At 44.0% G+C, this 22,108-nt stretch overlaps 1 protein-coding gene across 4 annotated transcripts in view; it reads left to right on the forward strand.

Moving 5' to 3' along the window:
• Window positions 1-20,072, forward strand: part of LOC139558466 (ephrin type-B receptor 2-like) — a 156,751-nt gene extending 136,679 nt beyond the window's left edge. For 2 of the 4 annotated variants that reach the window (XM_071373624.1, XM_071373640.1), the window contains 11 exons: window positions 3,060-3,184; window positions 4,212-4,374; window positions 5,386-5,494; window positions 5,781-5,845; window positions 7,522-7,644; window positions 7,803-8,050; window positions 10,531-10,746; window positions 11,057-11,206; window positions 12,430-12,665; window positions 13,486-13,641; window positions 14,411-20,072. In XM_071373624.1, the coding sequence (XP_071229725.1) occupies window positions 3,060-3,184; window positions 4,212-4,374; window positions 5,386-5,494; window positions 5,781-5,845; window positions 7,522-7,644; window positions 7,803-8,050; window positions 10,531-10,746; window positions 11,057-11,206; window positions 12,430-12,665; window positions 13,486-13,641; window positions 14,411-14,519 (1,700 nt within the window). In that variant the 3' untranslated portion in view covers window positions 14,520-20,072. The remainder of the gene's footprint in view (window positions 1-3,059; window positions 3,185-4,211; window positions 4,375-5,385; window positions 5,495-5,780; window positions 5,846-7,521; window positions 7,645-7,802; window positions 8,051-10,530; window positions 10,747-11,056; window positions 11,207-12,429; window positions 12,666-13,485; window positions 13,642-14,410) is intronic. The other 2 variants (XM_071373636.1, XM_071373632.1) reach the window with 2 other exon arrangements.
• Window positions 20,073-22,108: the final 2,036 nt, after the last annotated feature.

Here is a 22,108-nt window from a genome sequence, read left to right on the forward strand (position 1 = left end):
GAACTGTTCGCTTTCGTTTTTGGATTTGTTATTTTTGTTTGAGTGTTTCTTGTAAATAAATATCATGAACACTTTCCACGCTGCGCTTTGGTCCACTCTTCCTTCCACCGACGACGAGCATTACAATTCTTCTCTGCAGATCCTCTCAAACTCTGTCAGGTTGGAATGGGAGTGTCGTTGCACAGCTATTTTCAGGTTTCTCCAGAGATGTTGGATCGGGTTCAAGTCCGAGTTCCGGCTGGGCCACTCAAGAACATTCAGGAACTTGTCCCGAAGCCACTCCTGCGTTGTCTTGGCTGTGTGCTTAGGGTCGTTGTCCTGTTGGAAGGTGAACCTTCGCACAACTCTGAGGTCCTGAGCACTCTGGAGCATGTTTTCATCAAGGATCTCTCTGTACTTTGCTCCGTTCATCTTTCCTTCGAACCTGACTAGTCTCCCAGTCCCTTCTGCTGAAAAACATTCCCACAGCATGATGCTGCCACCACCATGCTTCACTGTAGGGATGGTGCCAGGTTTCCTCCAGACCTGAAGCTTGGCATTCAGGCCAAAGAGTTCAATCTTGGTTTCATCAGACCAGAGAATGTTATTTCTCATGGTCTGAGAGTCCTTTACGTGCCTTTTGGCAAACTCCAAGTGGGCTTTCATGTGCCTTTTACTGAGGAGTGGCTTCCGTCTGGCCACTCTACCATAAAGGCCTATTGGTGGCGTGCTGCAAAGATGGTTCTCCTTCTGGAAAGTTCTTCCATCTCCACAAAGGAACTCTGTTGCTCTGTCAGAGTGACCATCAGGTTTTTGGTCACCTCCCTGACCAAGGCCCTTCTCCCTGCGATTGCTCAGTTTGGCCGGGCAGACAGCTCTAGGAAGAGTCTTGGTGGTTCCAAACTTCTTCCATTTAAGAATAATGAAGGGCACTGTGTTCTTGGGGACCTTCAAGGCTGCAGAAATGTTTTGGTACCCTTCCCCAGATCTGTGCCTTGACACAATCCTGTTTCGGAGCTCTATGGACAATTCCTTCGACCTCATGGTTTGGTTTTTGTTCTTACATGCACTGTCAACTATGGGACCTTATATAGACAGGTGTGTGCCTTTCCAAATCATGTCCAATCAATTTAATTAACCACAGGTGGACTCCAATTAAGTTGTAGAAACATCTCAAGTATGATCAATGGAAACAGGATGCACCTGAGTTCAATTTCGAGTCTCATAGCAAAGGGTCTGAATACTTATGTAAATGTGATATTTTTGTTATTTATTTTTTATAAATGTGCAAAAGTTTCTAAAAACCTGTTTTTGCTTTGTCATTATGGGGTAATTTGTGTAGATTGATGAGGAAAAACAATTTATTTAATCAATTTTAGAATAAGGCTGTAACGTAGCGAAATGTGGAATACTTTCCAAATGCACTTTATGTTCATGGCAGAATCACAGGCCATCTTAGTGCAACTGCTGCAGGAGATGAAACTAAAGGCTGCCTATTCATTATCTGTAGACACATTTATTTTAAGGCCGACGGCATATGGGGACATAGGCTCCGGGACCTCCCTGTTTAGACAGTATCTCATGATTAGTGTCCTCGGATGGAGGCTTCTGTTGGGATCAGAGGGCATGTGAGGCAAGGCTGACTCACTGTTGAGAATGAATACGCCATAAAACAGCCTCTCCGTCATCATGTCTTAGAGCACACTGGTTTCTGGGAGCTGATCCGGGCTTTACTCTACAGTACTGAACATGTGTATTTTAATCCAAACCCCATCTGAAAGGGTCCTTTGTGGTGTGGTGGTTAGCATCAGATATTACCAGAATTTTGTTACATGAACTACATAAAATGAACACTTAGATTTATATATGAGATATTAACCACACACACTCCCCCAGATTCCTTGATAATGGTGGGAGGGGCCGAGGGAGGGCGGGTGGGAGGGATTTCCAGTCAGTGGATTTTCCAAGGAGAGCGCGTGCCGGTGGAGCGCTTTATGACTGGAGCTCTGGGGAGCCACTGTGCTTCTGGCTGGGGGCTGTGTGTATGCAGCGTGGGACCATGGGCCGAGGCTGGGGCCCGGGGGCCCATAAATCCTGCCCTCCAAGCCCCAGACAGCGCTTTTATCTCCTGCATTAGCTTCGCTGTGACCCACGGCACCATGCACTAATGTTAATGGCTGTATGAGGGCGCGTGGATAGCATGCCCCTCCCTGATGGATAGCATGCCCCTCCCTGATGGATAGCATGCCCCTCCCTGATGGATAGCATGCCCCTCCCTGATAGCATGCCCCTCCCTGACCCTTTAGCCTTACTAAAAAGAAAGTTGCAAGTTTGGGCCTTTGGTTTTGTTAGACTAAAGGCAGCTTACAACCCTACCCACTCATCACTCATTTCTGGCTCAACTACTTCTGAAAGGATCTGGCTTATTGCTACACAGTGATTACCACATGTAATCAAGTGCTATAATTCTCTATATCTGTCCACCATGACCATGACTCTTGTCCTTGCACTTTCAAACCATTTACTGATGTGTATGAAGTTGTCATCCACCAAAAAATATCTGTAAACATAGACCGCAATTACAAAAATAGAAGGCTGTAAAAAAACTAAATGGCGATTGTGTATGGCATACTTGTGGTTCTGATGATTTTCTCTGGTTTTATGAGCCATACAAAATGGGCTTGCTCCACAATTTGTCCGGAGGAGGAGGATGCGGCCAGTGGAATGATTGCTAGTCAGACACAGACAGATAGTGTCCTCACACCCTGACAATGTGGGAAGCACAGATGAATCATGGAAATAATACAAAGTCAGTGCTGGAAGGTCCCTTCAAACTATGTATGTGGTTTAGTCAGAGGTGTGCCTTTTCTACATGCAGCCCAGGATGATAGCAACTAATATATCACTATCACTGTTACATAGCTCAGTGAAGTAGGCATCTGTTTGATGAGATTTTATGATTTGGATATATGATTGGGAACTAATCACAGTGACTGAATGTTGTGATTCTGAATTTGTATGTTATGCACTTTCCTTCTTTCTCTCTGTGTCTCTCTATCTCTCTATCTATCTCTCTGCAGCTCCGTCGACAGTGTCCATCATGCACCAGGTCAGTCGTACCGTGGACAGCATCACTCTGTCCTGGTCTCAACCAGACCAGCCCAATGGAGTCATTCTGGACTATGAACTGCAGTACTACGAGAAGGTAGGTACCCACTGCACTCTACCCATTAACAAACAGTCTGCTCTATCTCTCCTCCATGTAAACAGACACACGTAAAGACACCATTGAGTGTGTCAGGCTTTCTTTCATCTCAGAGGGGCTAAATAAGGTATGCATTGACTGCAAAATATATCTCAAATTTTCTATCACATTGAAATGAAGAATGTCTTCCCCTGTTGGAGTCCAGAACAGCATGTTCACGGTGGGAGTCAGGCATACTGTAGCTTCTGAATCGAGCATACAACTTCTGCTCGATCCCTTTCAATTATAATCACGGTCAGTCACTGGGAAAGGAAACTGCTCTCAGCCCTCCAGTCAGGCCACTAGGGATTGATGGAGAGATATTTGCGGACAGCATTGAAACAATGCTGTGTTGACTGCCATAAAAACAGTATTCAACAGACAGACTCCTCAGAATCAGCATACTTTCTCACAAGAAACACTCCCACACACAGATACGGGCAGAGAAGAGCACACACACACACAAGCTCACACAAAGTTAATTTAGCAGTTCTCTGTGACTGCGCGCCACTCTGCTCCACTTTTTGGTTTAATTCTATTCTCAGATGCTGCTGAGGAGAGCTGTCAAAACAATTGTCTCGGCCCCTGCCGCGGCTCAGATCTCACAACTGTGCTCACGCTGCTGACTGATTGGTTGAAGGCTGCAGCCGGCACAGTTTTAGTCTCCTCTTCCAGACAGACCTGTCAGCTTTGTGGAGAGAGAGAAGCGGTGTGGCAATGAAAAGTTACACTAATCGTCCGAACTCACAACCCAAACAAACTAGCAGACCTGAAACTGCCATCCCTTCTGCCTATGGCTGTTGCTTTTCATTCTCTCTTCATTCTGCTTGGTTAAATAGATACACCAGTGTTAGAAACATTTGAGTCTGTATCCTACTTTGCACATCAGCCTATTTTTATAAGGCACTAAGTTAATGCATGTGTATGGTAATTGTTCTGTGGATGGCACTGATTTGTATTTCTCCCTCTTTCCTTAATACTCTCTCAGGACCAGACCGAGTACAACTCAACCATCATAAAGAGCCAGACCAACACAGTGGTCATCCGCGGTCTCAAATCAGGGGCAATCTATGTGTTCCTGGTTCGCGCCCGGACCGTGGCCGGATTTGGGCGCTACAGTGGCAAGCTCTACTTCCAAACCATGACTGAAGGTGAGGGTACAGACAACATTCCCTCAGCTCAGATAGAGCATAGAGAGATGCAGAGTTATCACATCCCATGCATGGACCGTCAATCCAACATGGACCATTACAACATGGACACAATGACACAACAGACACAAGGATGTGGATGGGGAAATGGTCTGAGATGCGGTCTACAAGACAACTCTCTAACAATGTGTACACCCATTGTTCTATTTATGTGGATTTCATTCATTATCTTCTCAGCAGAGCTCATGAGTCATGTGAAACTTATTTTTTACCAATGAATAAGATTATTCAGGTTATGTATGAATGCAGATATTTTCTGTAGTATACTGTACTTTATTAGCGGTAGACTAACGTCAGTCACAGATCAGGTTAAAGTGGATTAATCTGTATAGAAGGACACTGCTGGGCAGACTAACTTCTCCCCTGGCTCCGCTAATGCTGGCTCCTGGCTCCCCTGGCCTGGATAATGTTAGCGACCTGGGTGTTCTCGAAACATCTTATTACCTGCAGTGCCGATGGCCATCATTAGCCTGATCTCTGCTCTCCTCCACTGCAAGCAGCCAGCACACTGCCAGACAAAGGAGAACCCAGTATCGCAGTAGGCTGTATACAGTACAGTACCACCACCAGGGGACACAACCCATGGCACAACCCTCCCTATCCTCAGACCTCGGAAAGAGCAGTCAGGACGTGAGATGGTGTTGTGAGATTGTGTGCCTACTGCCATGCTGGATTCCCTGTGTTTGGCAGCACTCTGGAGGGAAGGGAGCTGGGTCTCTCCCAAACCTGCTCTCTCAGTTCCAGATGAGCGGGCGACCATATTGCTAGTATCTGAATGTGCTCAGTGGGCTTTGGAGAGAGGTCTTGTGCTGCCAGCCAAGATGCCCATTGGTCTCCCCAACCGTCTGTCTGTCTGTCACCCACTGCTCTCTCCATATGCATTAGCTCAGATGCCTGGCCCATATGTTCCAGTGTGTGATGGTGTGTTTGTGTGTGTTTGTCTAATCACAGAGGAGTACAACACCAGCATTCAGGAGAAGCTGCCTCTCATCATCGGCTCTGCAGCTGCAGGTCTGGTCTTCCTCATCGCAGTGGTTGTCATCGTCATCGTCTGCAACCGGTGAGTTATTCCTGCTCCAGTCCAGCCAACCAATGCTCCCTGCGCCCCACCACAAAAACAGTCACACAAGCCAACCAGATTAGACACATCCGCTTTAGTGGTTGTTTTCCACCCTACTTCGTTACTGTACTTTAATGGGTCCTGTGGCTTGTTAAGGTGGGGTTTATAGTTTATAGGTTGGTTGTGTTTAGTGGTCATTAGCTAGCTGTGGAGTGGGTAGGCCTGGTACATAGACCACACCCCCTCTCTGGGCCAGCGCTATAGCTCTTTGTCTTTCTCCCAGGAGGCGTGGCTTTGAGAGGGCAGACTCAGAGTACACAGACAAGCTGCAGCACTACACCAGCGGCCACAGTGAGTAACCCAGCCCTCACTCAAGAGTGTCTGTTTGCACCTCCCCCACCATACACACACTCTCACTCATGCTCACACACCCACACGCACACACACCTGTCTCCATGGCTACCAGCTCATGCAGCAGCCTCCATGCCTAACGTTCAACCCTCTGCTGCCTCACACACCTGTCTCCATGGCTACCGGCTCACGCAGCAGCCTCCATGCCTAACGTTCAACCCTCTGCTGCCTCACACACCTGTTTCCGTGGCTACCACCTGACACGCTAGTGTCCTTGGCTACCTCCCAACCTTGTGCTTCTTCTCACCTCTCCATTGGTAATCTTCTCTCTTGTTTTCCTCAACCGTCTTAATGCTAGGATTTACTCACAACATAACCTGTGTACAAGTGTGTGTTCGCTGTAGGGTCTCATTTCACAGTCAACTGATTCCATTGTTGTGGAAATAGCATTTAGCCTTATTTTAGCTTGTTCATTAACACGCTAATACCACACACACCATTTGCCATTGTTGAAAAATTCAAAGAAGATTGTGAAGGAATGGCCTTTATTAATTATTTTGTTTTCCATGTAAAGCACGTTGGCCCAGAGTTCCATGATATAGAAATAAATCTTCAAGATGTAGCCAGGCGCGGTGATTTAAACTAGTTTGGCTCTCCCTGGAAGCTTATGGCTTATCGTTTTCTCCTCCTTCACTCAGCTAAACAGAAATGCTCTGATATATTTCCTCTCTGAGCTTATTTCAGTTTATTTATATATTTTTCTATTTAGCTCTTCCGCTAGTTGGGCTTATCAATGGAGACAGCTTTCCCATGTGTAATCAATAGTATCAGGTTGCAGTAAATGCTGTATTTACAGAACTCATTTTTGCCAGGGTGGAATTCAGTGAGGAGTATTGCCAGAGAGGCTGAGGGCATTTCACAGCTATTAATATCATTCCACTCCCCTGTGTGTGTTTTCATCCCCACACTGATGGTCACAGTTATACTGGCTGTCCTCCCCTATATCAGGTGGTCTCTGCCATGTTATGGTGGGTGGTCTTTGAATTGCTCCATAGTTTGGGAAGAGATAGGAGGTTCTGACTGGTGATTCTTTTTTTGCCTTAAAGGAGAATCTCCATCTGTTCCTAAACACTTCTTCAGTTCAGTCTGCTATGCAGGTTTCATGACTCTTCTATAAGCAGGTATCTCAGCTTCGCTGACTGTCTGTGCATGAACACAATAACCATTAAAGAAGCCTCAGGCCAGATGTCAGAATAATCCGATTTAAAACCTGGGACAGTTAAGTCCCTGAACACTTAAAGGCCACCTTAAGCCAATTTACCTGGCGTCAGAGCTTAAGAGAGCCAATGTATTTCCTGGAGCAGAGAGTGATACTGATATAGTGTCTGGCTGTCTCTCCTGGGTGTTAATGGTCTGCTATGACTCTGGAGCTGATACATACATTAACCTGCCTTATCACTGCTAAAGACTACCTAGAAATACCATGCCCATTGATTATTACAGTCCTGAGGCCCCAAGCCAAACCTACCATTCCTTTACCTTGTACTAACACTAACCTTTCTGACTCATAGTAATACACTGCATTGGCTACTCAAACTCTGAATGTTAAAGGCAGACAGAGTTTGTTTGTGTGTGTGTCAGGATAAAAAATTACATCGGCCTCTTCTTTTCCCAAGTGACTCCAGGAATGAAGATATATATTGATCCGTTTACATATGAGGACCCCAACGAGGCGGTGAGGGAGTTTGCTAAGGAGATTGACACTTCCTGTGTGAAGATTGAGCAAGTCATTGGCGCAGGTAAAGAGAAAGGCCAGTCATTTTTTACAAAATAATGATTTTGAATGCTGTCTGTATTCCAATTAATAATATTTTGCCTCATAATTTTAATGTTTGTAACCTCTGTCAGACATCTCCTCTCATTAACTGTCTCTCTGCCTCTATGTTGTGTCTTGTAGGAGAGTTTGGGGAGGTGTGCAGTGGGAACCTGAGGCTCCCAGGCAAGAGGGAGATGTTTGTGGCCATCAAGACGCTGAAGTCGGGCTACACAGAGAAGCAGAGGCGGGACTTCCTGTCTGAGGCGTCCATCATGGGTCAGTTTGACCACCCCAACGTGATCCACCTGGAGGGTGTGGTCACCAAGAGCGCCCCTGTCATGATCATCACTGAGTTCATGGAGAACGGATCACTGGACTCCTTCCTCAGAGTGAGTTACGCTGTGTTTGTATATGAGTCAAATATTAACACTAATGGCTGTGCAGATAAACAGGTAGACACACAGGCACGCAGGCACACACAAGCACACAGGCACATACGCACACACACTCTGGGAAATGACTGCTAAATACACACACTAATGCCAACCCATCCAGGTTAAAGTGAATAACATGCAGAACATTAATCATATGAGTCTCCTCTTTACTTAGCATAGTGTCCACCACAAGTCCTTAGAGAGATCCTTCTCTATCCAATCAGGCTGCGGTCTTAATGCTCCCTGAGGGTCTGTCTAGTCCAATTATTGATTTATACTCTGCTGCAACTTGCGGTGGCTGTTATTCAGCATTTCCCCTTGATCTCCATGTTTGACTACAGTAAAAAGTACAGTACTGTAGCTCACTATAGGCACTAGTGAGTAAGAGAGTCCAGCAGTTCAGTTAGTTATGCTCTCATTTTGTATTTATCATACTAACCCACATTCACTCCTTCGGTTTGAGTCACAGAAAAGGACAAGAACCTATGAACTTATAGTACCTTCTACATACATTCCAGATATCTAACCTCACCTCATCCTTTGGGAGGGTTTCAAATGATTAGCGCTGTAAGAAGAAAACATGCCAGCTTTCAGAGAATGAAGTTGGCTTGTAGGTGAAAGGCTGCTGTCTGTTGTCAGCCAGTCCTGTGCTGCCTGTCTGTAGCATTTCAGCTGAACGGGAGCATGTGACTGTGTGTCCACAAGCTTTCATATCCTCTAATTGGACTCATTGTGAGTTTGAAGTGAGTGAGAAAAAACTGAGTAGGAAAGAGCTAGGGATTAATGGAAATTGGACATGTCTGAACTTCACAAAAATAAAGGATGACATTTTTCCTTATTAGAGTTACTTCACTTTAAATCATTGTGAGAATGATTAAATATGGAAAACAAATCAATTCAATAAGGGCCAAGGGTTTCATGTTTGATATGAATCACTATGTTTATGTTTGGAAATGTCTGATGTTTCTACTGTGTCTATATGGAAAACACCTCCCTCCACCACCTCTGTCATAGCCCTAGTTGTCACTCCTCATCACATTGTGATTGTCTACCTCTACATAGATCATACTGAGTAAGGCTTTCACGACTCAGGGCAGAAAGCACACTGACAAGTGTCAGCTCTGAGCTATGGGAGGATATTATAAACCTGAGATGTAAACTCTTCCTCTATGGATCAAAATATACATCAAAATCCTGCCTTTAAAAAAGGATCCAGCCAGCCGCCTGTCAGCAGACTGCTGCTCTGTCTACTGCTAGAGAAGCAAAACATGAACTTTATTAGCATTCTGCTTCAAATCTCTGAGACACTGTGTGCCAACTCACTCTTGAATTTGATGGGTTGTGTGTGTGTATGTGTCTGTGTGTTTCTGTGTGTTAAGCATATTTGACAGCACATTGTATTCCAAGCAACAGTGTCACTGTGGCACCTCACTGTGACAGCTTTTGACAACATTTTCTGAACACGTCAGCGCTTTAGAACATGGCGCTCTGTGAAAGAGGATGGAGCAGCAGGGGAGACCACCTTAGATGGGAGCTGCCAGCTGAAGGATCACCTGGTGCAGCCCCCACTTCTATGAAGCATCTGCAAGGGAGAGAGGACTAGATAAATCACAGCTAATAGATGGATGGAGACAACAACGGGCAGAGGAAGTAGCAAAAGTTGGGGGGCCATATAACGATCAGAAAGAAAGCTTTCTTTAGAAACATTATCTCCATCATTATGACTAGAATTGGGATTGAATCAAAAATTGCACAGAGCATGTATTAGCCATAGATCTATATGATAGAAATGATACCTCTCTGTCTGCTAACCCGATCCAAATTACTTTGGTGGAAGAATCTTCCCAATTAAAGTATATGCAAACACAGTGCAGGGATGCAGGGATTACGAGGAGCTGTGTATTTATTAGGGAATTCAGCCTCATGAATAATGCATAAGACTTAATTGCTGTGGTGCATGAGGAGCTGGTGGACGTGAGGAGAACTCCTTGCTCTGCTAATGAGCAGCGAAGAGTTTGGAGGAGACTCAGAGACACAGGCTAGAGGATCTGGCTAACCATAAACTGGGAAGATGCCTAGAGGAATACACAGCTGGGCCTAGTCCATCTGTGGTCCATCTGTGTCCCCACCCCATCCCTGTCAGTCCACGCTCATGCTCTCTCATCTCTCGTCATGATCCTCCCGGATATTCCCTAGTTGATCTCTGGTCCTCGTGGTGGTGGTGAGGGTGCAGGTGGAGGCACAGCTGCAGCCCAGATCCAGACACTCCACATGTATGGGGTAAAGCCTTGGCCAATCCAGGGAGGAGAACAGCTGCAGCCTGCCAGACCGAGCCCAGCCCTGCCCAGTCTATAGCCATATCTATTCAATTATATCCCACAGAGGGAAGTCTCAGACCTGGGGATGTATCATATTGTGATCCTTTTGTTTTGCAGCAAAACGACGGTCAGTTCACAGTGATCCAGTTGGTGGGCATGCTGCGTGGCATCGCCTCTGGCATGAAGTACCTGGCCGACATGAACTACGTCCACCGCGACCTGGCCGCACGCAACATCCTGGTCAACAGCAACCTGGTCTGCAAGGTATCCGACTTCGGCCTGTCCCGATTCCTGGAGGACGACACGTCAGATCCCACCTACACCAGTGCCCTGGTGAGTACCATGACGTCACCGCAAACACCGCACACACTCACACATATACATACACACACACACACACCTCACACACTACATTACCCATCATAACAAAGGCCCTTCACCTGTCCCTCTCCTCCCTTTTTACGGAATTCCATGTCACACACATCCACTCCCAGGAGTTTAGTTATATCCATCTCCCAGTTTGGATTACAGAGTATTGTTGCTGTGAATAATATCTCTCTGCAGAGCCAGGACACTGTGACGATCAGGTTTCCGTCTCACTTCCCTCTATAAGGTCGTTCCCTCATTGTGTTGTGTTTCTCAGGGAGGGAAGATCCCTATCCGATGGACAGCCCCTGAAGCCATCCAGTACAGGAAGTTCACGTCCGCCAGTGATGTCTGGAGCTACGGTATCGTCATGTGGGAAGTCATGTCCTATGGAGAGAGACCTTACTGGGACATGACCAATCAAGACGTATGTATTTATAGACCTTTATATATCTGTATATCATTTGTCAAACAGAACCACTCTAAGCATGGCATCAAATGCTTAAAAATAATTTCGAACAAAGTCTGATTATTCCTGAATGTTATTACCTCTATGTGAACCCCCATAGAGATCCGTTTTGTCATGGTGGTTCTCTTCCCCTGGCTAAACAGCAGCTTTCGAACGCGGGTTTAATATGAAAGCCCCCCAGTTACCACAGAGCGATAATAAGATGATTTGGAATGCAAGGCAACGCTCCGCAGACTATTCCTGCTCTTGACTGGAGCCTCTGTTTCCAGGCTCCCTCTGGGTGGTGGAGAAGAGAGCAAATTATGGGGAGAGAGATAATGAAAATAGTTTCAAATTGAAAGTGTGAACGCTAATGCGCTAAGAGGGACTGAGGAGCTCGACGGTTATCTTATTAGGGGCTCTAGATAGTGTTTCTACTCCATCTGGGTCTTGGTTGGGAGGGAGGCCTCTGAATGAGATTAATCTGGGCCTGAATGGAGCTCCATAATGGTGGTGATAATGAGCAGGGGATCGTGGGTCCTTGTCAGAACCCTCCTCTGGGCCGGTCGTTCCCCACTCCTCCCTGATCCCTCCCCCATTTTTTCACATTTACATTTGAGTCATTTAGCAGACATTCTTATCCAGAGCTACTTACAGTCCCCCCACACCCTCTCCCACCACCAACAACACCACTGGCCACTCTGTCAGACTACACCTTTTTGGTATAACAACGACCATAGAGTTGGGAAAACGTATATATTTGTATAGCAGGAACATTACTGTACACAGTTTCTAAAGGCCATACTGACTAAGATTAAATCACTGCTGGCACAGTCTGCATGGATGTGGAGAGCCATTACTATTAGCCTGATACTTTACTGTGATGCTTAACTGGTACAGTAAGTATGCAGCCAAGCCAAAACCTTTTCAAAATTATCATTATTGTTAATGCAATAATGCTTGCAGGATTATGTTTGTGTGTGGGCATGTGTTTTTACTTGTGTAACACTGCTATGGTTTTATCTTTCAGTGCATACTGTATTTCAAGAACATAGTTCTCATTTGAAATCACTGAAATATTAATCAACATGTTAGCCAAATAGCACTCTGATCATAGAAGAAGTAGCTTGCGAGAATTGTGAGAGGATGCTCTCCAATAGGATTTCCGTCTCTCTCTCTCCTCCCCCTTCTCCTCCTTTTAGAGCCCCATAGCAACCCTTAGAGATCTGTGTCTCCCCCTGCAGGTGATCAATGCCATAGAGCAGGACTACCGGCTGCCCCCTCCCATGGACTGCCCCTCGGCCCTGCACCAGCTCATGCTTGACTGCTGGCAGAAGGACCGTAACAACCGGCCCAAGTTCAGCCAAATTGTCAACAACCTGGACAAGATGATCCGCAACCCCAACAGTCTGAAGGCCATGACCCCGCTGTCTTCAGGGTGAGTGGAACACTTAGCACGCTCTCCTTAGATCTCCGTCAGTTTATCTTTCTATTAGTCTGTCACTACATGTCTGTCTGTCTGTGTATTAGTGTGTTTGAGGCGAGTGTCCCTCTGTCTCCTTGCCAGCCATCACAATATTCAGGACTGTGTTCCAGTATTACTTTCCTATTTCCATAGATACTATATAATCCAAAATAATTTAATGCATCTGACCTCAAAGATGGGAAAACACTTTGACATTTCAAAGGACATGATTCCTTCAATGTTTTCAATTTTGGGTTACAGTTTTGATATTCATGGTACAATTTATTTCTACCGAACATTGTGTCTCCTGTTTCTTTTGGCGCCAAGTGGTTATGTAAATAAATCCCCTTTGATTTGATAGGTCAAGTAATTTCCATGAATGCTTTAGGCAATTCAGGATTTGAAACAGTTACACAATTTCAAAACAAAACATTTCCAATCACATTTTCTCTGGGTGTCAGTTTCCTATGAATGTTAAAATATACTGAATTCCATATATCCTACTCTATATTTACATTGTTGGTGGTGTGTGGAATAGAAACACTGTGTGGATACTGGCACTAAGCCTGCCAGTATCCATCCATTGTCCTCAATTGGAAATATAATTTTCTTCAAAATTGATTAGGAAAATGGCCACTGTTACTTTCTTTTGTCCTGAAGGCTAGCTTATTGACTAGTCTATTGTAGGCCTTCCACTATTGTGTACTGTACTGATTTCCATCATACAGGTGAGAGAGTAATGACACTGTCTCTAAAGCTGTGTTTGACTCTTTGTGTCTGTGTCCCCCTCCAGTGTCCATCTTCCTCTCCTGGACCGCAGTGTTCCAGACTTCTCCAGCTTCAGTACTGTGGACGAGTGGCTGGATGCCATCAAGATGGGCCAGTACAAAGACAACTTTGCCAATGCTGACTTCGCCAGCTTTGATGTGGTTTCCCAGATGACCATGGAGTAAGTGCTGATCCCAGACCTGTGTTTCTGATAAGGATGATAAGGATGAGGAGGAGGTGGGCTATTCCTTGACAGTATCATACCTTAAAGCCTGGATGACTGCCAGGCTCAGCCCCTGGCTCATCATAAATATGCCTCTCACTGTATGTCATTAGGAGATACTAACTGTGCAGCACAACTGCTCTGAGCTAGAACAGAGCGTAGAGACTCTGGCCATGTGGCTGCCAGGTTTCTTATACAACAGTTTAAAGAAAGAAAAGATATAGGAGAATGAACAGACATTGTGATGTTTAGGAATACATTCCTGCCTCAGTAAACTTAACAAAGACATCTATTAGCAGATAGACTCATTCAGAGGTCTGTTTAGTAAGACACACATTACTCTGCTCATTGTCTCTTGATCTCTTAATATCCTCCTAAGGTCACGTCGGATATCAGCACAATTCTGTTTTCAAATTATTTTCCAGCCACAACACTGGTTACAATACTTTCAAAAATAAGGCTCATCAGTCCATGGGGTTAGGGTTAGGAAACAAAAACATTCCATTGTTTCCTGAATGGAAGAAGTTGTTCAACAAACAGAGTAATTACTGTAAGCAGTCATGCCTTGGACTGAATTAGGAATTTGGCAGACTGGGGCCCAGAATTTAGCCTTGATCTAACTTGTTCATTTTACCTTGGCTTATGCCATGTGACTTGTGCAATAAAACCTGTTGTGTCGTCTGTGATGGCTTCCTACTGACTCCTGTGGTTGTGTCTCCTGCCACAGTGACATCCTGAGCGTGGGCGTGACGTTAGCAGGCCACCAGAAGAAGATCCTGAACAGTGTGCAGATGATGCGTGCCTCCATTAACCAGATCCAGTCTGTGGAAGTTTGACCATCCAGAATGGAGCAGAAGAGAGGAGAGCAGAAGAGAGGAGAGCAGAAGAGAGGAGAGCAGAAGAGAGGAGAGCAGAAGAGAGGAGAGCAGAAGAGAGGACAGCAGAAGAGAGAGGAGCAGAGAAGAGGGGATTGGGATGCAAGGCTCTGGGTTCACGGATGGAGTGGAGGTGTTTTTGCTTGACTGTGAACCTTGTCTTCCTACCAAACAACCATCCATCCACGGTCCCCTTTTTCAATCCCTCTCCTGTCCTCCTCTATCCCCTCATCCAAAGTCCCCATAACCTTTCAGGATCAGCTCTGGAGGTTTGTGGCCAGCAGGTCTACATGACCAGACATCAATCAATGTGGCCAACAAGGTTCCTTCTTGGAACCAGGATCATGAGAGGTTACTGACTGGCGACACATTTCTACTTCCATCTTCCACCTCGTTTTTTTTTTATGGTGAACTTTTTTCTTACATTTTTTGGTTTGTTTGATTTAAGAATTTTGTAAAGAAAAAAAAGTTGAGGAAACTCAAGGAGTCTATAAGTATAGATGTAAACTAGGTGAACTGACTAGAAAGACTACCCTTTAAAAGGGCAACAGACAAGAAGACAATGAAAAATGGGAGATTTCAAGACCATCACTTTCAAAAAGAAACTTAAATATTATATGTTGTTTTTTTTTACTTGGGAAACAGGAAAGAAACATAAATCTTTGCTGCCTCCCCAAAAGCAAATAGCAGAATAGACTGAGGAACTTGATCTACACTCCTATGGTTGACTTGGGAGACAAAATAGTGTGAGCACCATGGAATGGACATCTTTTGGCAGAAACTACTACCATGAACAAATTCAAGAAATTCAGTTATCTACCAATTTAAAGCAACACTTAAAAAATAAAAACAAAATACCTTTTCTCATAACAAGTAATTTCATTTTTCTGTGTGAAAATGTTGAAGATTTTCTCTCACCATGCTTCCTCTCACCGTGGGAAAGTTTATATTTTTTCAATGAAAACATCACAACCTGCCAAATGGAACATCCTCCCTGTGTACCTCAGATGATGTCATGGTCCTGTACATATCAGATGCACTTGACAATGGGACTGTGATGTCATCACTATGAGCCAGACATAGTTACTAAGACCTGGAAGTGATGGATTTAAATTGTTTCTTTGGGTGACTAGAGGGAGGTTTTTCTTTGTTGTTATTATTCATTTCATTTTAATTTTTTCAAGATGTTAGTTGTGGATTTTGAAGAATCAGTGTAATAAACAGCAAACATACAGTACTTCCTCCATGGATGAATGGAAAAAAATAACATATTATGGGTGTTTTCCCTATAATGTTTACATAGGAGGGCACATATGTTTTGGTCGTCACATTATCTGCACTCTTAGAAAAACAGGTACTATCTAGAACCTAAAATGGTTCTTCAGTTGTCCCCATAGGAGAACCCTTTGAAGAACCCTGTTTGGTTCCATGTAAAACCCTTTCCACAGAGGTTTCTACATGGAACCAAAAGAGTTCCACCTGGAACCAAAAAGGCTTCTCCTATGGGGACAGCCGAAGGACCATTTTGGAACCCTTTTTTCTAAGAGTGTAGAGTTTCCCCCCGTGTTTTAAACTTCACTGTGTGTGTGTGTGTGTGTCTGCGTGAGTGCGTGCGTGCGCGTGTATGCGTGTGTGTGTGGCTAAATGTGCTCTGTGTTACAAAGCAACAGCTCCCAAAGCTGAAGGGCTAGTGTTTGATAGCATGCTGAGTTAATGATTGATTTCACAGAGCTTTGATATGTTACACTTTACAGAACACTGTTCCGTAAGCGCTTGGATTTGATACACTTTACAAAATATAGTGTATAATGCTTACATTATATTTAGCTTTTTTTTCCAGTTTCGTTTTTAATTTAAAGTAACTTTATATTGAAGTGTTAGGGTTTTAACACCACATATGGTTATCTCACATTGGTATGGTCACGGACAAATCTTTTCACAACAGGGCAGTAAGTAACATTAGCATGGGATAGTGGATTATTTTACACATATTATTATAATTATTGTACATCATGGATGATGGGGAGCACTTGTGACAGCTTTTCCAAGTAGTCTATTGGCAGGGTGTGTGAACACAGATCATACGATACAATGGGCCTCCATGCCCTTGTGGAATTTTAGGAAATCATTGTTGGTGCACAAACATTTCTGATAAGTGGAGTCCTTGAGACTTCTATTTTCATTTTATAGATACATATTGCATTTACTATATGGCTTCTGTGAATAGCTGTCTGATGAACGGAAAGCTATCTATCATTGTCAATGTCATTGAGGCCGATGTGTTGTTTGAGGGGTTAGGGAGCCTGGGGAGGTCCTGTGTTAGTCAAAACCCATGGATTCCCTAGAGATGGTAAATCACACAGTTTACAAACTCAGGCAAATGAGATCAGTACTAATGGATAGATCCACTGAGACAGGCCCAGTACTCGATATAGACTGAGGAGCCAGACATGGATCTCTATCTGGGGCCCATTGCTCAGACATTTTCATTCCTAGTGGGGGTCCACAGCCTGATCACAGACCCGCTGACCAGACAGTGATTCCGTCTATTTCTCCTCAGAGCTAAACACACGCCTCAGATTCCCTGCTCTTCTCCTCCCACTGTCCTCTGTGCTCTGCTTTCTCAGATCCTTGACTAAAGTGACTCTGCATGTTGTCATGTTGACAGACCAGGTTTGTTTAACAAACAGACAGAATTTATATAGGCAACACACAACCTGAGGGCCCCGTGTTGGTCTCACAGCAGGTGGCTATGTAAGCTGAGGTTCTTCCACAAAAGGTCGTCCTTCCTTAAGCATCATCAGGTGTCCGCTGTCTGTTTTGAGGCACTTTGCTGTCTGAACAGAACAGGAGAGGTGTCCTATATAGGCCTTAGCATTTGACCCCTCAGCACAAAAGGAGTGAAATCCCACCTTAGCTCTCATCTGTCACTTAGTCCCCATCTTATTCCACCCATTAACCCATATGGCCATCCAGAGTCTTTACAAACCTTGGGCAGGAGCATTGGGGTTTTCATCCAGCTTCTGTAACATCATCCTCCCTTTAGTTTTCTGTCTACAGTACTGTGTCACCCTGCATATTCCAGTGCAGACTCCATGACAGATGAAACAGCAGGAAGTACATCACTCTCACTGTTAGTCATTGCCCAGAGTGAAAGGGTAAATTATTCTGTGACCCAACTATCACTGATGCCACCGTGCTGTTTCCTTTAAAAAATAAATTTGCTAAATAATCTTCCTTTCCATCTCAAAACACTTTGAGGGCACATATTTGAGGGCACCTCAGTGATATTCAGTAAAGAGCCAGCAGGCTGAGTCAGTCTTCCCAAGATATAGACAGATATCCCACTGTCAGGGCAATTTCTGTTCAGGAAATCAGGCTCAGCAGTACAGCACTAATATTTATGCTGAAAACAGACAGACGGAGTCTTGTGTCACTTGCAAATGTCTCCATTCATGCTCTCTGAGCTGTTTGGTGATAGTGTCATATTAAGGTGATTAAGCGGGGGTGCTTAAACAAACTATGTTTCCCCATGTGACGTTCAATCAAAATACAGTATGATTTTTTTTATAATGATGAACTAAAACACACAGTAGTGGTGGACTCGTATTTAGAGTTATAGGAACGTAAATATAGGTATTAAGAAAGTGTTTTTATTGTCTTGAATTATTCTTGGAGGAGTAGGTTTGGTGTGTTACTTTGTTGAGAGAATCTAGATTCAGAAGGTGTTGAGTCAACACTTTTATTGGTTGCTCATTGTGGCGCTATGGAGACTGCTGAAAGCACTGTGTGAACTATTTATTTATTCTGTATCTGAACCTAATGGCATAAAGAAACCTTGTTCTTTCACCCATAGTTCATCCAGAGCTATCATTTGCTATTCGCCGGAAAAAAAGCTGTCATCCCCCTTTCTTTTATTTGTAAAACATTGATAGCCTCCAGTAGAGCTATGTGGTACTGTTTCAAAGCCCATGCCTTCTGATAAAACCCCTTGGCACAGTGGTCCTTTCTGGGCCCATTGTAATGGACCTGTAGTATGTGATTAATCGATCTGATGGGATTATGATGGGGGGGTTTTCAGAATAGGTTCTGCTCACACTGTGAGGATTAGACTTCCCTGTGTGAATCCATGATGGTCATTATGCCACAATATCTCATGTGATGTCTCACTCAATAGTTATCTCTGGTGTGAAATTAAAGGTTTTAAAGCACCACCATAAGTACTGCATATGGGTTACTTTATACATAGATGGAATCAAGGATATTTTTACATTGTTGAGATTTTGCAGCTAGTTGAAGACGAGGAGAAGCTAAAAAGGTCTAAACACACACACATAGTTTTTTGTTGAATGATTGTGTGTTTTTCTTCCCAAGGCCACTGAAATAACAGGCATTTTCTAGACAGCAACTTTACACTTTCATGAGTTTCCATTTTTCATGAGTACATCAAAAATGCTCAATTTCTGAAGAAAAAAACCCAAAATATATTCTGTAGTTATTTTTTATGTACTATGTGCTTCACAAACTACCATCACTACAATTATTTAACAGTGCAGGGCAATCTCCTTCATATTCTCCGTTTTCAATGTCCAGGCTCATGCGACAGATCAGAAATAAAGGAGCATAGATGCATTATGATTAAACATTGAGAACAGAATATAACTGTGTTTTTTTGCAGTAGGGTTCTTTGTTTGGAATAAACAAGATACCTTGCTCCAGTATCACAGAACTCTGTCCTCTGCGGTTTTGTACATCTAAAACGCTTGTCTTTGTTTCAATGGCTTGTATCTGCAGATACAGTTGATGTTTCACTGTCAATGCGCATGTTAACTAATGCATAACAATCTTTTATTTATAAATCAAAACCAATGTATCTGAGATGTTGATTCAATGCATTGCGGACGCAAAGAACATTTCCCCTACTGTGTTCCGATTTTTGAAGGACGGACGAAAACCATTATGTCTCAATGTTACAATTACATGACAGTGTGCATAAACACAAGCTGTGCCGGCTCGTACTCATTGGTCTGTGTTTGTGGACCATCCAAATATGCCCCGAGCAGCAGTCTGCCTGCCTGCCTTTGTGGCAGTCAGTTCTGTGTGTATAGAAAATGGCTCCTGTGGATAACTCTCTTACGTAAAGCGTCAGAGCCCCCTCTACTGACATGGTGGCTAATAGCAGTCTAGTTGTGACAAATTTCCATGTGTTCCTTACGTTGTCTTATCCCCCCACATCCCCCTTCCTCCCCTATGTTCTTACCTCTCTGGCTGTTGGTGAAGACAGGCTGAAGATGGCCCTGTCTCCCCTGGCCTGTTGTAGCCCTCGTAGAACAGTGCCGGCCCTGACCACTGTGACTGATGTGGGAGGTCCTGTATTTCTGTATAAATGTACATTGACTGTAACCCTGTGAATGATGTAACAATTTCATTATTTGTAATATTGTAATTGGTTTATTTTCTAAAAATGGAAAGCCCAACTTGACTCTCCTCAATAAAAAAATGAGATCTGTTATACCACTGTATTATGGAAATGATTATATTTTCACTGTTGTCCTCTGTATGACCATGTGAAATAATTTCAGCTACAGTGGGCATCTCTTCATAGTACTTATGTAATTGTTACGCTGTATGACGAGGGGCTATTTTGAACCACATTGACCTGACAGTTTATAAGCATTACACCAGCCAGTTTGGGCTCAAACCCGCTAAAAATATGTGCATATAAATAAAAATATTGTGGTGTTTTTGGTACAATTATGGGAAATGCAGTTGTGAAAGAATTCTATTTTTATTTTCTGTTAGAGGGAAGGGCATCTGTGAAGTAAAATACAGCATATTTTATGTAACTATGTCTTTTCCATATGAAAATATGAACATGTAAGTGTCTTTTTTATTTTTTTTGTCCCACAGTTTTTGGGCCAACTCACAAATCACATCTCTCACTCACTCGCAGCACCACACATTTTTTCTGGTTCCATGTCTATATTCATTAGAAGAAAGTTCTGTACAGTTCCCCCCCAAGCTGACGTTCCTGAATGGAGGTCAGAATCTCTTCACCTTCCTCTCAGTTTTTGAGGCCTCATTAGCAGTTGATGTGTGAAAGGCTAGAGACCTCGGTGTGAACTCACTAAGACTGGCGTGTGTGCTAAAAGGTTTACCCCGTGAGCAGGAGAGGGGGTTCAGGAGTTCAGTGGCGAGACCCTGCTGGCAGACCAAACCCGTTCTCCTTCTAATCTCGACCACCCGCGAGTCTATCTTTACACGTTGTTAACTGTGATGACTTTGGGCCCAGCAGGGCCGACCGTGAGAGCAGGTTGGGAAATGCCTGTCATCTCAGATGTATGGACAGAATCGCAATAAAAAACAAAAACAACAAAAAAATGGGGACAGTATGTGTGTGTGTGGGGGGGGGGGGGGGGGGTTATAGAGAGGAAATTAGAGGCAAATGTTATGTGATTGATTGCTACATTTGTTCAAAATATAAGGTATATTAGCATTTCAGTCACTACTGTCTGTGTAAGAACAATGTTTACACAATAGCAAAAATTGTGTTTTCTTGAGTTTATGTTGTGTGTTTGAGTTGAAGCAGCAGTATCTCATGATAGAAGTATAGCGATCAATGGAATCAATGGACTTATACTGCAGGCCAAATATCCCTCCAACCCAGCCCAACCTCTCTCTCTGTGTGTCAGCGTGTGGCTTACTGATCATTCATCATCAGTTTGTTTGTTACTGATGTAGCTGCCTTGCTGCAAATGTCACTACTCCCTTGGTGGATCACGTAATGCAGGGTTTTCCACAACCATGTCTGAGAGATATGCAGATACAAAGCTCTTCCGAGGTCATTCTGAGTCTATAGGTTAGAGTTCAAACGTCGGCTGTGTAGAAGGCAGAGGATTTATGAACCCAGGCCCACCTGAGGTCATGTTAGAATGTGGCATTAGAATTAAATAGTCCATAAAGGTTCCACTGGGATAGGGAGAGCTGGGTCTGATTTCTACACAACTGCTCCTAATCAACAACAAACTGAAAGCTTCAACCAGGAGCCAGAGTTATGACACAGTGGCTAATGTAATACAGGCTGCCAAAAAGCCTTTTATTTAGAAAAAAATATTTTATGTGTCCAAGGATTCTGGACATCTGCAGTAGGGATTGGAGAGTTCTGTATGACCTGGCTTTGGGGGCTCAGTCTCATAGGGAACGACAGCGGTGAACAACTGGTAATCTGTCCCAGCAGGTATGGAGGACAGAGAGGTTTTGTGCTATGGCTGATACAGTGACCATATTACTGCCACACTGGCAGTCACGAGTCATGACCGCAGTCAAATTTCACTTGACCGTTGAATCGCGGTAGCTAGGCTTCTCCAAAACTGCACTCTGACACCGCTGATGGTCGTTAGCAGCCTACCAAACTTGCTAACGGCTAGTGGCTAATGGTCTAGCACTCAGTTCTATTGTCCCACTAACCACTCTGACATCAATGCAAATGCAATTGAAAATCAAATCAAGCACTTCGTGAGAGCCCTGCCATTCACAGTTTATGCGCAATA

Source organism: Salvelinus alpinus, chromosome 2 (assembly GCF_045679555.1).
Source record: "Salvelinus alpinus chromosome 2, SLU_Salpinus.1, whole genome shotgun sequence".
Taxonomy (NCBI): Eukaryota; Metazoa; Chordata; class Actinopteri; order Salmoniformes; family Salmonidae; genus Salvelinus; species Salvelinus alpinus.